Here is a 15,542-nt window from a genome sequence, read left to right as displayed (position 1 = left end):
ATTAAAGTTCACAATTAGAGCTGTTGGTTTTGGAAGCTCCTGGGGTTCACCAAGGACGGTTATGTAAACAGGCCTTATTATTTTTTTGACTTTTGTTGAACAAATTAATAGGATATTACCAGTAAATATTGTAAAAACCAAGCGATTTTGCTGTCAAGGTTCCAATGCAATAACTAAAGAATGTTTCAGTTAAATTAAAATGGATGTACAAATTGTGAACTTATTAATATTTCATCAGCACTTGAGATGCTGGAAGTGTAACATTTACCTTACTGAATAAAAAGAGGTATTCCATATAAAATAAAGTGTGTATTTCAGGGCGGTGATGACAAACCAGCATTCCAGAAGTTGGTGGATGCTATAAAAGGCAGCAAAGCTGGCAAGACAGTCGGCGTGTTTGTGAAAGATGCATATCCCGGTCCATTCATGACTGCTTGGAAGGCTGTCCTAGAAAAAGAAAAGTTTACACAAGTAAGTCTACAATAGTTGGTTCTTGAATAGTTCCAGGCTAAATTTGGCAATCACAGTTGAGTATTTATTCAAAACCTTGAGCAAGAGTATTTCAAAGGCCTAGGCCTACATCAGACCAACGGTTAATAAAAAATTTAATTATGAATGAACTCATTGGTCCAGTCATTAACTTTTAAATACGTTAGAATCAATTAACATGTAAATATATTATAGGCCTAATGGCATGTGTAAGCTTAATCATTCCTATATTTATCTTTTCGCATAAAATATTAGGTGCTTGAAATGATTCTATGTGAATGGATAATGCAACCAGGGGGTTTCTTTCTTTTCTTTCTTATACAGTAGAACGACCTTAGTTCGATAAATCCTTTAATTTAAATGATTATCTTGGTTCCTAAAACTACCACAGAGGGCTTAAGGTTAATGAATGTTGAAATACGGGTAATTTGAAAACAACGTATAAATCTACAACTCTTGCAAAAAAAAAGAGACGTTTAATAAACCGTCATACTTACCGAAGACATCCGTTTCCAGTTTAGTTGTGTATTTGGAGGGGTAAAACTTATCTAATTTGAATTGTGTGCTCTTGGTGATTGGAACAATCCAATTTCTGTCTACTTTTATTTGTTCTTGTTCAGGTCGACAAGTTGTATGTAATATTCTTGTGTCACTTGTAGGTGGACATGAGTGTCAGTGTGGCGGCCATCATGAGTCCCAAGGAAGACTCCGAGTTAACCATCATGAAGAAGGCTTGCCAAGTGTCGGTCGATATATTCAACAAGTACCTCAAGGATCAGGTCATGGACATCATTGATGCTGAAAAGGTAACATAATGACAACCATAATGAAAATTTCAATTCTTCCTCACTGAGTTAAACCTGAGGTAATGACACTGTATGCCTTAAAATGATTAGAAATATTGAACTTAGTAAAAGGTATTTAAATCCTAAATTAGCAATTGCATACAGGGTGTCTAGTAGTCGGGAAAGTCGGGAATCAGTATTGAATTATGAATAAATGAATAAATTTCAAAATGGTCTTGAAAAGTCGGGATTTAGTCTTAAATTTGATTTCAAAGTCGGGAATTTTCATGATTTTGCCGCGATCGTTGTCTTGCGTTTACGTAACCGCGAAAGCCAATGATGATGTCTACACGGCCTCGGTAAATGTTCACGGTTTTGCCGCGATAGTGGACGACGACGATGACGTTTCTGTGACAGCGGAAGACGACGATGACGTTACCGAGACCGCGGGAGACGACGATAACGTTTCCATGACCGCGGGAGACGACGATGATGTCTACACGGCCGCAGGAAATGTTCATGATTTTGCCGTGATCGCGGACGACGACGATAACGTTTCCGTGACCGCAGGAGATGACGGTGATGTCTAAACAGCCGCGGGAAATGTTCATGATTTTGCCAAGATCGTGGACGACGACGATGACGTTTCCGTGACCGCGGGAGACTACGATGACGTTTCCGTGACCGCGGAGACTACGATGACGTTTCCGTGACCGCGGGAGACTACGATGACGTTTACGTGACCGTGGGAGATGACGATGATGTTTCCGTGACCGCGGGAGACGACGATGACGTTTCCGTGACCGCGGGAGACGACGATGATATCTGCTCGGCTGCGCGAAATGTTCATGATTTTGTCGCGATCGCGGACGACGACGATGACGTTTCCGTGATCGCGGACGACGACGATGACGTTTCCGTGACCGTAGGAGATGACGGTGACGTCTAAACAGCCGCGGGAAATGTTCATGATTTAGCCGCGATCGCGGGAGATGACAATATCTGCTCGGCTGCGCGAAATGTTCATGATTTTGTCGCGATCGCGGACGACGACGATGACGTTTCCGTGATCGCGGACGACGACGATAACGTTTCCCTGACCGTAGGAGATGACGGTGACGTCTAAACAGCCGCGGGAAATGTTTATGATTTAGCCGCGATCGCGGGAGATGACAATATCTGCTCGGCTGCGCGAAATGTTCAAGATTTGTCGCGATTGCGGGAGACGACGATGATATCTGCTCGGCTGCGCGAAATGTTCGTGATTTTGTCGCGATCGCGGACGACGACGATGACGTTTCCGTGATCACGGACGACGACGATGACGTTTCCGTGACCGCGGGAGATGAAGATGGCGTTTCTGTGACCGCGGGACACGACGATGATATCTGCTCGGCCGCGGAATATGTTCATGATCTTGTCGCGATCGCGGGACATGACGATGGCGTTTCCGTGACCGCGGGAGACAACGATGGCGTTTCCGTGACCGCGGGAGACTACGATGGCGTTTCCGTGACCGCGGGAGACGACGATGGCGTTTCCGTGACCGCGGGAGACGACGATGACGTTTCCGTGACCGCGGTAGACGACGATCTGCTCGGCCACGGGAAATGTTCATGATTTTGTCGCGATCGTGGACGACGACGATGACGTTTCCGTGACCGCGGGAGATGACGATGACGTTTTCGTGACCGCGGGAGATGACGATGACGTTTCCGTGACCGCGGGAGACGACGATGATGTCTCCACAGCCGCGGGAAATGTTCATGATTTTGCCGTGATTGCGGACGTCGACGATAACGTTTCCGTGACCGCGGGAGATGACGGTGATGTCTAAACAGCCGCGGGAAATGTTCATGATTTTGCCGCGATCGCGGACGATGACGATGACGTTTCTGAGACCGCGGGAGACGACGATGATGTCATTGATGTCTACAAGGCCGCAGGAATTGTTAATGATTTTGCCGTGTTCGCGGACGACGACGATCACGTTTCTGTAACCGCTGCAGTCAATGATGATGTCTAAACGTACGGTACGCGGAAGATTTCATGATAACAAAAACCAAATTTGCTAGTTAGAATTTTTTATTGCTGCATTATTTCTTCACTTGAAAACACCGCATTATCATAATACTACTTTATGACAAAGACAGGGGTTGGTGTAGTATTATTTAGAAAATTTGGTTAATCTATAAAATTTTTTATCGGTATCAAGAATCGAGAATCGATACATTTTGGTATCAACACCCACTAATTTTTGAAGAAACTAGTCTTGAAAAATCTGGAATTAGTCTTGAAAAGTCTGGAATTAGTCTTGAATTTTATAATAGAAATAAACTAGACACCCTGTGCATAACTTTGTAGGCAAATACAAGCTCATACTAGACAATATTTTAGACTGGCGTGCATGCCAAAAACAAAAATGTTTACCAATTAGGCCTACTTTAAAATGTATAGCCTATAGGCCCTAGGCCTATTTTAAAAACTATGAAAAATAAATTTTTAAAAAGGATATTTGGATTCTTCAGGACTCTAAATACTACTAATATGCAAAATTCCATCAAAATCTAAGAGATGGTCTTAGGTTGAAAATATTTTTTTATTTGTTTATTTCATATGGAATGACCCCACAACTTGGTACTATTTAACTAGTAGCACCTTAATTCTGTTAGACGTTGTTTTCTCTTCTAAATAATGACTTGATCCTATCAAAGTATAAATTTAAAATTTAAAAAATACTGTCTTTGTTCTGATCCAGCCTAATTTTGTGTAAATTTTTACACAATACTGGCTCCAAGAGTCAATATCGGGAGTAGTTTGATCTAATACTTAATATTTCATCTTGATATTTGAAAATGAATGAGTTGTTGTTGTGCAGAAAGTGAAGCACGCTAAGCTGGCGGAAGGGGTGGAGTCAGCCTTGTCGGACAAGAAGTACGTGAGCAACGTAGACACGAGTCAGCTGGACATGTGCTACCCGGCCATCATACAGAGCGGCGGCAACTACAACCTCAAGTTCAGCGTCGTCAGGTCAGTAACAGCTTGGGCGTAAGCCTGATTTTCCGCTTGAAAAAATATAATTCATTTTTGTTGTGTTCTTTTTTAATTAGGAAGTTAGGCCTATTAACTTGAACAGCTTTGTACGTGTTACTAAATTTATAGAACTTATATAAAAATATGGTTAACTCGTTCAAAACATATATTTACACTTATGCTGTTGACTGACAAGACGGTAAATACATCTAGAGGTGGTAAGTGGTGATTGATTACAATTGGACACCCTAATTGTCATCAGACCCAATAGGCAAATGGCCTAATGTTGATCCATCCCCAGAACCTAATCTGTAATATTTTTCTACAATGTATAGCCCTTATCGCAGAGAAATAAGATATAGAGGAAATATTCAATGGTACCGGAACACTTAAGTAGTGTCTAGCACCAGTCACTTAAGTAGTGTCTAGCACCAGTCACTTATGTCTAGTGCAAATTCTATTGGTCGTCCCCTTCCGCTCTCCTCTTCCTCCTCATCAACACGTACTACAGTGCTCACACTGAAGTAAGAGCCTGTGTGCTACAACTGCTGTTGTAAACAATAGCCGTTCGGCTCTGCCTTGCGTGGTACTAGTATATTTCCACCCCACCATTCCAGAGCTAAAAGCGCACGGTTGTTCCATAAGCATGTTTTCTCTCTGTCTTACTTCTCTGTGCCTATATTAAAATTCTTATATAGATAATTCCAATCAAGAGTCATAAGTGTGCCTTAATTGTTGTTAAACATAACACAAAAATTAGACTTAATAGGGCCTATTGATTGTATTCTAATCCAACCAAATGATATAGGATGGAGAGGACACAGCTAACTTGCCTAAGATAAGTAAGCTTAAGTATGTCTCTGAAGGTGCGAAATATCAAGTCTTTGGTGTGTATATAATTTATTTGTGCTGTGACTTGTCTGCAAACTTTCTTCAGATAAGTTGGCTGTGTCCTCTCCATTCTATATAATTTGTTTAATTCAAGCTAATGCTTTTTCCTAAAAACATTACATTCTGATTTGTAATTTGTATTCCAGTGACAAAAACAACCTCCACTTTGGAGCGATTGTGTGTTCCCTGGGCGCCAGGTACAAGTCCTACTGTTCCAACATCGTGAGGACACTTCTGGTGGACCCTACTGATGCGATTCAGGTAAAACGAGATCCATATAAAAACATTCAATAGATTCCTGTTTGGAGTGTCGCTATGTAATTTGCCATCAAACCCGCTGAAAGAGTTTTGCTCATAAAACATTAGGATTGTATATAGTGTAGGAGTTTGATGTAGAACTTCTTCATGAAATAAGCACCCTGGTGTTGGTGTGCGTCTTATGAATCTAATCTGATCCAAACTAAATTGAATTAACCCCTAATTTCAGGCTAACTACAATTTCCTAGTGGATCTAGAAGAGGAACTCATAAAGAATCTACAGGCCGGCAAGAAACTGTGCCAAGTGTACGAGGCTGGAGTCAGTTACACGAAGAAAACAAAACCCGAGCTTGTCGATCATCTGGTCAAGAACTTTGGGTGAGTGAAATATTTACCACTTGTGCTCTTACATAGCCTATCTTGAATTTTAGGTTGATTGTAGCCTAATAGTTGAACAGAAAGCCAATGCACTCAGCTAAATAAACTCCAAACTTGTGTCAGTGAACATTAACTTGTGCTTCTACTGTTCATGAAAGTATTTCTGTCATTCAAAATTCAACAGTTTGGAGATTTTAAACAATCAGGATTGTGTTTAATTAATGAGTTTTGACTTTTGAGTGTATTCAACTTGTAAGTAAGTAATTTATATCAGCTTAGGCCTACTGCACCAAGTATCTTCGACATTGTCATTAGGCTAATAAAAACAGTTTTAATCACATGGCTTTTTGTTTTTGGAATTCCGATGTCTTAAAAAGAGACAGTTGTCCTTGCTAGTAAACCTATTATTTATTGGTGCTAACACATACATTCACTTTAAGATAGATCGAAATAATTTCTGAAGTGTTTTATATGCTGCTAACTGAACCCAATTACTTGAACTGTTTTAGCTTATCTTATCTTATCTAACAGGGGCAGGTCGAGACCTTGAAGCACTTCATCCTAAATCGAATTATTGCGCACCCCTGTTTTAGCTTATTATAGCAAGGTTGAAAGAGACAAAAATATCAATTTAGATAGAACAGAACTTTTTTACTAGATTCATGCAGGCTGAAACTGGATTTTACTTATATCAAAGTGGGATTTTATAGACCCGGTAAGCAGAATTTTTGCTTTGGTTGCATTTTATTTGTGTGACAACATCAGATAATTGGCATAAGTAGTGAAAGGATTTTAACCTAGATCCACAAAGGAGAAGTCCTACGCTATACCCTTAGACTCACTCTACTGTCATGTAGTATCTGTTCTCTTACCTATAAATAAGCTATTTATGTATGTACAGATTGACAAATTCTATGAAGCTTCAATAGTAAATGTTTACAGGTTTGTGATGGGCATCGAGTTCAGAGAGAGTTCCCTTACCATTGGCCCAAAGACAACAGCTGTGGCTCGCAAAGGCCAAGTGTTCAACCTAAACGTCGGCCTTTCCAACCTCACCAATAGGGAGGCCAGTGATAAGGAGGGCAAGATCTACGCACTGTTCATCGGAGACACAGTACTCGTCAACGAGGTAGCTTACAAAACAATGAATTAAAACTTCAAGTTTAAGGAAAAAGGATGTTTTAGGATCAAGGATTAGGAATTTTCGTGTAGATCGCAGGCTTACATGAACGGATAAGATTCCAAACTGGCACAAGAAACACAAAACTTGACACTATTCTCAAAAGACAAGAACATTTTACTGTCACTGAGCTTGTTCAACTAAGGAAAGGATGAGTCAACAAGAAAGTTGTCTTTTAGCTGGCAGTTGTGGTGGCCAGGAAATACATGAACTTTCTCTTCTATATAATGTTTTGTGTATTGTGTAAATTTTGTATTGTGTTTCTTATGTGCCACATTGGACTCTTTTCCATTCTGGTAAGCAAGGTTTCCTCTCAAAAGTCAAAACCCTGTTGTAGCAAACCTGCAGACTAACCAAACTTCCATTTGTACAGAGTTTTTAAAATTCATTGTGACGTTGGTTCTGAATCTTTATAGTATCAATAATAGTAACCTACTTCCATTTGTCTGAATGGATTTAGACTAAGAAATGTCTTTAAATTTAACATATTTATTCCCTGTTTGATTAACATAAGGAGTAGGCTACTTAGGTTTGCCGCTAAAAATTAAGTTTTTTTTACAAAATTTTGATTATAACATTTTTGACTGAGTTACATTGTAATTTCAACTGAATAGTCAAATTGGCTGTATGATTGAAACTATATTGGCAATTCACAGTTTTGTGGGCCTCTGAAAATGCTTAACACATTTTCTATCTAACATTATTGGATCACAATAATTCACTACTATTGACTTGTGGTTCCATTATGTACAATTCAATAACCAAGTTGAACACTACAGGGTCAGCTGGCTACGATCCTCACACAGAGTAAGAAGAAACTGAAGAATGTCGCGATGTTTGTCAAACAAGACAATGAAGAAGATGAGGAAGAGGAAAAAGAAAATGAGCCAAAGCCAGAAGAGCCCTTGACAGGCAGAGGCCGACGGACAGCTGTGCTCGAGTCGAAACTCAGGGTAAGTGTATTCAGCTTCATTACTTGTTGATAGTAGATCCATGTCGTCATCTGCGCCATTACATTCCGCTATTGCAGGCAATTTACTTTGCCCAACTAATAGTCTAATTGATTAGTATTTTCATTATGGTTTCTGTCACCTGTGTTTTGGTTAACAGGGAGCGGTTTAAAGGGTTGTAATGTATTTTACTTTCAACTCAAAAGATTAATGAAGCGAGTTTGATGATTGGTTAAAGATTAAATTTCCAACCTTTTAGAGGTTGTAACCGTCGACAATACTGGTAAAAGTATCTCACAACTGTTGTTGAACATAGACGGATTCGTCAGCCGAGGAGAAGCGCAAGCAGCATCAGAAGGAGTTGGCTGCTCAGCTGAACGAGCAAGCGAGACAGAGACTGGCGGCGCAGGGAGGGGGAGGTAAGGAGACCAAGGTACGCAAGTCTAACGTCAGCTACAAGGGAAGAGGACAGATGCCTAACGAACCAGAGGTCAAGGAACTCAAGATATATGTCGGTGAGTGCAACAACTGACTATGACATTCCATCCTCATGTTAAAATTGTCGCCAGTTTTGAATCAACATGGACGTAGTTCAGTTGAGCCACTGACAGATTGCGCTACTGACAGATTGCGCTGATGTAAATTACGGTTGAATACACCAACTTTTTAACAAAAATGACAGGACGACTTACTGTAAAGCCGCGTTTAGAGTATGCGGGCAGGCTACCTGCTTTAAGAATCTTGAAATACACTTTAGGCAAGTAACCTGTTCCATAACCTGCTTAATCTACTGGCCTTGTGTAAACTCAGCTTAGGCTATCTTTCATGCCACATTAATAATCACAGTTGCAAAAATAAGTCTTGTGACTGGCTCATTCAATTGTGTTCTTTTTTAATAAAAAAATGGCAACAGCTGGTCTCAAATAAAGTGGCAAACGGGATGTACAAGCCCAGAAGAATTCTTCTCTTGCCACCGTAACTTTATTTTGTAGCCTATAGTCATCCCTAAAATTAATTTTTGTTGGATTAATACCACTAGCGTCTAGTGGTGTGACTTTCATTGTTGTAGGGAGCCTTTGTCTCATCCCTTCCACACTGCATCCTAACTGACACCATCAGTTACCAATTGCTCATTGTCTGACTGACCAGATAAATCAGTCATCAAACAAAATGTGTTATATTCAGGTTTCAATTTAGTTAATAATAATTAATTTCAACTCGACCAAAGCCAAATTAACTAATATATGATACAACATGATCATTCTTCAGTCACTTAACTCAAAGTAAATGCTTTCATCTGCTAGGATAAAATGGTCTTGTTCATCACAATACAAAATTTTGCATGTTGTTTACAACCAAGATATTTTACAAAATCAAGAAAGACAAGTAAAACCTGCACAAAATACTGAAGTGGTAAATATAAGCCTTGTGAAGGTTGTTCATTTCACCAATGTAAAAAATTAGAACATCGTTTTGCTCACACCAAAATGATATATTATTGAAGAACCAAAATAACATATATTTTTTCAGTTATGAATCTCCTATCATAGATCCATTGTGAATTTTTCAGATAAAAAGTATGAGACGGTGATTCTGCCAGTGTTTGGTATTCCTGTGCCGTTCCACATCTCCACCATCAAGAACATCTCGCAGAGTGTGGAGGGAGACTACACTTACCTCAGGATCAACTTTTTCCACCCCGGAGCAACAATGGCGAGGAACGACGGATCAGCGTTCCCTTCACCAGACGCCACTTTTGTTAAGGAAGTGTAAGTTTTGCAATTTGTCTCAAAATAACTAATAGTAATTTTGTTTGTTGGATAGGATTGGAAGAAATAGATCTAGTAGATGTGATTTTAAAAATGTGAATAGTATACTAACTTTGATTTGCCAAGGGTTAAATAAATTTATCCACAGTTTTTAAATCATTTTACTAGATAAACGGAAATATAGCTTATTGAAACAAATTCCCGGTATTCTCAAATATTCTCGATATTCAATATTCTCGGTTTGCAAACTACTACCATATACAAGTCACTGACTGTACTTAAATATGAAATTACATACATTTGATTTAATCATGTACAATGCCAAACTGCACTGTTACTACTCGTACTGGCAAGTGGCGACAAATTGGGGGACAAAACATGCATTGACACATAAACGTTAGCAGTCTCAAATTTACATTGGCAACTCTAATTAAATAATTGAAATAGTATCTCAATAAACCTGCATTTTACTAAACACAGATTACTGGTCACTGTATTGCCAATGCACTATTGTGTGTGTATGCTGTATGTTTAATGGTCATATTGCTTTTAAAATTTTGTCAAAAGACATTCAATATTGTAACGATTGTCGCATGTTGGTTTGTAGGACGTATCGCAGCTCGAACACCAAGGAGCCCGGTGAGATTGCTGCTGCCTCGTCAAACCTAAACACAGCCTTCAGACTGATCAAGGAGGTACAGAAGAAGTTCAAGTCTCGTGAAGCCGAGGAGAAAGAGAAAGAAGACTTGGTACAGCAAGATACTCTGGTCATCTCTAGCAACAAGAGCAACCCCAAGTTGAAGGATCTGTACATCCGACCCAACATTGTCGCCAAGCGAATGACAGGTAGCTCCACCATCAGTTGTCATATTATTAATTTATTTCATACATTTATTACCATTAGTTCTACTAGTTCAAGATTAAACTTGATGCCTTATGTGTTCTAGAGTTTTCTGTTTTTTCCAGCTCAAATATCTTCAGCAGAAGCTTGCTTTGTTTTTGTTTTGGCAAATTTCCCTTAATAGGGAAGGAGCTATTACTCTATGATTTTACAAGGAATAAATTTTAAATGTAAAAAAAAATATTTAAGCAAAACCAAATCAGACAAATGATAATCCGCTTATTCTGCAGGTTTACTGCAGCAGAGAGTATTTTTTATTTCTATAAGTATTACAAGTATCGCTCGTTGAAATTTGTAGGTTAATACTGTGAAATAAGATAGGTAATATAAGTGCATTTAATGTTATAACAGGGTCACTAGAAGCGCACAGCAATGGTTTCCGCTACACTTCTGTGAGAGGTGATAAAGTGGACATATTGTATAACAATATAAAAAACGCATTCTTCCAACCTTGCGATTCCGAGATGATCATTCTACTTCATTTCCATCTGAAGGTAAAGTTCAGTCTGCAAGTCTTACTATTTCGATCAAATTTTGTCTATTATTGATTTAAATCAAGGTTTCAAGTTATGTAGTACAGTAGTAGTAGTGTAAGGTGTGAAAATATTTTATCATAGGGCCTACAACAATGTCAAGCTTTCTTTGCATGACAATCTAGCAGAAACAAGCTCAATTTGTATTAGGGCTAAGCTTTATAAGTGTTATATTTAACATGTGGTAAAACTGCCAACAGAATGTTACCTTACTAAGGGCTCGAATACACAAGGCAATTTTACAAGCTACAAAAAGCAGGATTGTAAGTGGAGTTTGACTCCCGCTATCGACCTATTCCTTGGACATCTTTAAGACTATTCATTCCTACATGTTGCTTTTCCACCACCAACTGTCAGTACCATACATGTTATCAGTGAAGTTTTACAAATAATATGATAGGCTTACATACCTTTTTGTCCATCTTCCAACTTTTAATTAGTCTGGGGTGACTAGTTTCGGGTACAAGGTCCCATTTTCAAACCCACATAAAATTGGTTGGTCAATCAATCCTACAAAAGTCTTCGTTGGTTTATAAACACATGTTGACACATAAAGTTCACAATTTAAAATAAACACATTTGGGTAGGCCGGCCAAATTTAATAGAGACAAACCAACACATATTGCACGGCGGACACAACGGAAAAGTGAGTTTTGTCGTGTCTGCCTTGCAATCTGCGCCTGTTGTCAAGCTTAAATGTTAGTGGTATCTAGAAGTTAAGGTATGAATTGTAAATGTTCACAATGCCAAAGACTAATTGTCGTCATTTACAGCACGCGATTATGTTTGGCAAGAAAAAGCATGTGGACGTCCAGTTCTACACGGAGGTGGGAGAGATCACCACGGACTTGGGTAAACATCAGCACATGCACGACAGAGACGACCTGGCCGCAGAGCAGAGCGAGCGAGAACTAAGGCAGAAACTGAAACAAGCCTTCAAGAGTTTCACGGAAAAGGCAAGTCTTATAGCCTACACTGGCTCTTTGTTTAATTTTAAAGGCTGTAAACAATTAAAACCCCTGGTAAATTGGAATTGTAGCATATATGGATTTGTTCTTGACAAAAAATATGAAGTTTTATGTTGGGTTTGTGTTATGAACATATGTAGTTGTTACCATAGCAACCAAAATGTTAATCATCAAATGCTGTTTACTATTCAATTCTGATCTTTAATATAACACAGTTACTTCTATTTCAACACTCTGTCTTTTTATATTCTAATATTTCCACTCGAAAGTCATCTCAGTTGGCGACGATTTGGTAAAAAAATATTATCAATTCTTGTTTTATTCTATTATTTTCAAGATATTTTATTTTGTTAAACATTTCAACTTAAAATGAATGAAGAACAATTTGAAAGACTCATGAATGTTTTGGCTGCAGCTCTAGGTAATAAAACTTCAACTCCTCAGATCAATCCTTTTGAACATTTTGATCCAAGTAATGATAAATTCAAATCATATTTGGAACGTTTTGAAAATTATTGCAATTTGAAGAACATTCAAGAAGACAAGATGAAAGCTCAACTCCTGTGCTCATCCATTGGTAAGGAACATTACAATAATCTGACAACTTTTTTAGGCCCAGACAATCCTGTAAAAGACCTTAATTTTTCAAAATTAATCGAAAATTTCACAGTGATGTTGTCACCTACAGTATCTCATATTGTTGCACAACATTATTTCCTCAGTGTTTCACAACAGTTGCATCAATCTATCTCTGATTTTGTCACAGTCCTGAAAAGTAACCTGAATGATTGTAATTTTTACACTTCTTGCAATGAATGTGAAAGTAAAATTTCAATTGCTGATGAATTTCTCCGCCCTCAATTTATTAGAGGACTAAAAGACAATTGGATACGTGAACAACTTCTACAAGACACTAATCTCAACAGTTTTGACACACTCCTCAAAAAAGCAATTGCCCTAGAAGCTTCCCGCTATGAATCAAATAAAATTTGTAATCCTGTCACACAATCATCAAGTGAAAATGCAGATACACACAAAATTGATAGACATTCAAGGTCTAAGACAAAGGAATATCAAAGTTTCAAGCAATACCGTGGTTCCAATAGATCTCAATCACAACATTTCCGTTACAAAAACTTAAAAAGACACGTTGACTACAAAGCTTTGGGTATTGCTGGACTTTGTTTCAAATTTGGTCGATCAAACCATCAGTCTAATGAATGCAAAACTAATCGGAACAATCTTAAATGCACTTCCTGTGGAAAACAAGGCCACGTATCAAAAGTGTGTATAACGTCTCTACTAAAGAACTCTAAAACAAACACCCTGTTGTCTCACTACACAGAAGATGAATCCAGTCACCCAGATGAGTATGGAATCACACAAATCAACGATGTAGAAGATCTTTACATAGTAGGACCAGACTCAGACAAATACATGGTTACAGTCACTATCAACAACAAGCCTCAAACATTTGAAGTAGACTCTGGTGCACGATTTTCCTTAATCTCAGAAACGAACTTTGATAAACTTGGACTTAAAGTGCCACTTCAACCAACTCATATCTCATTTCGCTCCTACTCTGACCATATAATAAAACCTAAAGGTAAAGTAACTGTCTCAGTCTCTTACAATACAAAATCACTAAATACTGATTTATTTATAGTACCTGCTGGTCATTCTGCTTTGTTAGGACGAATTTGGATTCGTGGACTTGGAATTGAACTCAGTGAGGTAGACAACAGAAAGCAATCACCGATGAATACAGTTGATGTTAATTTAGTACCGTCTCTAGAGGATATATTCGAAAAATACTCAGCAATTTTCGAAGAAAGAATCGGATGTGTTCCCAATGTTGAAGTCAAACTCCAACTCAGAGATAATGAAAAACCAGTATTTACTAGGGAACGTGATGTCCCTTTCGCATTACGAGAGAGAGTAGAAAAGGAACTTACAACCCTCGAGTCTCAAGGAATCATAACTCCAGTCGCATCAAGTGATTGGGGGTCACCATTGGTTGTTATCCCAAAGCCAGATGGAGGAGTCAGACTATGCGTAGATTACAAGTGTGGGGTTAATTCAAAACTTGTCTCATCTAACCACCCCATTCGACGCATTGATGATGTCCTACATAGTCTCCGCGGATCAAGATACTTCTGTAAGTTGGATCTTCATAAGGCTTATTTGCATCTAAAAGTCGATGAAGAGGGAAGTAAGATTCAAACAATATCAACCCATAAAGGAATGTTCAACATGAATCGTCTCAGTTTTGGAATAAAAACAGCCCCTTCTGAGTTTAATCGAATTTTGTCACAACTGTTAAACGGATTATCAAAGGTAGAAGCATACTTTGATGATATCATTTGTCACGGTGAAACTCTCGAAGAGTGTATGAAGAACCTTATTGCATGTTTGGAATGTCTCAAGAAGAATGATCTACATCTTAACAGAACAAAATGTGTTTTCTTCAAGGAAAGTATTAATTACCTTGGACATGTGGTGTCATTCAATAAGATTCAAAAATGCCCTAAAAAGGTACAAACTTTAAAGAGAAGACCTTTTGCTGCTGCCGATGATCCAACCCCAATTACCACAAAGCTACAAAACATTATGTTCAGATATCGAGCAACACCTTTGGCATCAGGCAAGACTCCAGCAGAGTTGCATTTGAACAGGAAGATTCGGATTAGACTTGACACACTTCTCCCTAACCCAAAGGCAAAGCTTCCATCAAAATCGATTGCTCCTCTTCGCGTCCGCTCTCTTAAAGTGGGGGAGAGGGTTCAGGCAAGAGTTCACCTGGGAAATAAAGACATATGGCAGTTTGGTACAGTCAAGAGAAAATTAGGCCAATACCATTACATTGTTAAATTGGATTCTGGACAAAGTTTAAAACGACACATAAATCAATTGATTTCGACTCTTGTATCCAAGAAGAAAGTTACATTTACAAAACACAACGAACAAGATAGTTCTGTTGTTCCAAGACGGATACCTATTATAGGCTACCAAGCACCACCACAAGAGATCCACCCAGAGTCTGAATCAAATACAAACAATCCAACAGAACTAGACGGTACTCTAAGGGAAGAAAATCTAGACAGACCTCAAGCCACAGAACAAAAAGAAAACAAATTAACTCGTCCTTCCAGACAACTGAGATGACTTTCGAGTGGAATATTAGAATATAAAATAAGACAGAGTGTTGAAATAGAAGTAACTGTGTTATATTAAAGATCAGAATTGAATAGTAAACAGCATTTGATGATTAACATTTTGGTTGCTATGGTAACAACTGATTCATATGTTCATAACAGTTTGACTTGTTGGGGGGTTTCAGAGAGGTTGGTGGCCTGCTTCTTATATATAGTACCCAAATCCAAGAAAGCTACTTTTGCTGTCATGGT

At 38.6% G+C, this 15,542-nt stretch overlaps 1 protein-coding gene across 1 annotated transcript in view; it reads left to right on the top strand.

The window, feature by feature from the left end:
- The window catches only part of LOC128991978 (FACT complex subunit spt16), a 31,213-nt gene that overhangs the window by 5,897 nt on the left and 9,774 nt on the right, over positions 1 to 15,542 (top strand). Inside the window, exons 4-15 of the mRNA XM_054415301.1 lie at positions 319 to 471; positions 1,149 to 1,295; positions 4,153 to 4,304; positions 5,345 to 5,459; positions 5,686 to 5,834; positions 6,777 to 6,963; positions 7,794 to 7,967; positions 8,281 to 8,479; positions 9,535 to 9,733; positions 10,341 to 10,579; positions 10,986 to 11,128; positions 11,941 to 12,123. Coding sequence (XP_054271276.1) covers positions 319 to 471; positions 1,149 to 1,295; positions 4,153 to 4,304; positions 5,345 to 5,459; positions 5,686 to 5,834; positions 6,777 to 6,963; positions 7,794 to 7,967; positions 8,281 to 8,479; positions 9,535 to 9,733; positions 10,341 to 10,579; positions 10,986 to 11,128; positions 11,941 to 12,123 — 2,040 coding nt within the window. The remainder of the gene's footprint in view (positions 1 to 318; positions 472 to 1,148; positions 1,296 to 4,152; positions 4,305 to 5,344; positions 5,460 to 5,685; positions 5,835 to 6,776; positions 6,964 to 7,793; positions 7,968 to 8,280; positions 8,480 to 9,534; positions 9,734 to 10,340; positions 10,580 to 10,985; positions 11,129 to 11,940; positions 12,124 to 15,542) is intronic.

The sequence above is a fragment of the Macrosteles quadrilineatus genome, unplaced genomic scaffold, assembly GCF_028750875.1.
Source record: "Macrosteles quadrilineatus isolate MER2022 unplaced genomic scaffold, UCM_ALF_1.0 Scaffold_1__1_contigs__length_201487025, whole genome shotgun sequence".
Taxonomy (NCBI): Eukaryota; Metazoa; Arthropoda; class Insecta; order Hemiptera; family Cicadellidae; genus Macrosteles; species Macrosteles quadrilineatus.
The sequence above is the reverse complement of the archived record's forward strand: the minus strand, read 5'-3'. Positions and strand labels throughout refer to the sequence as shown.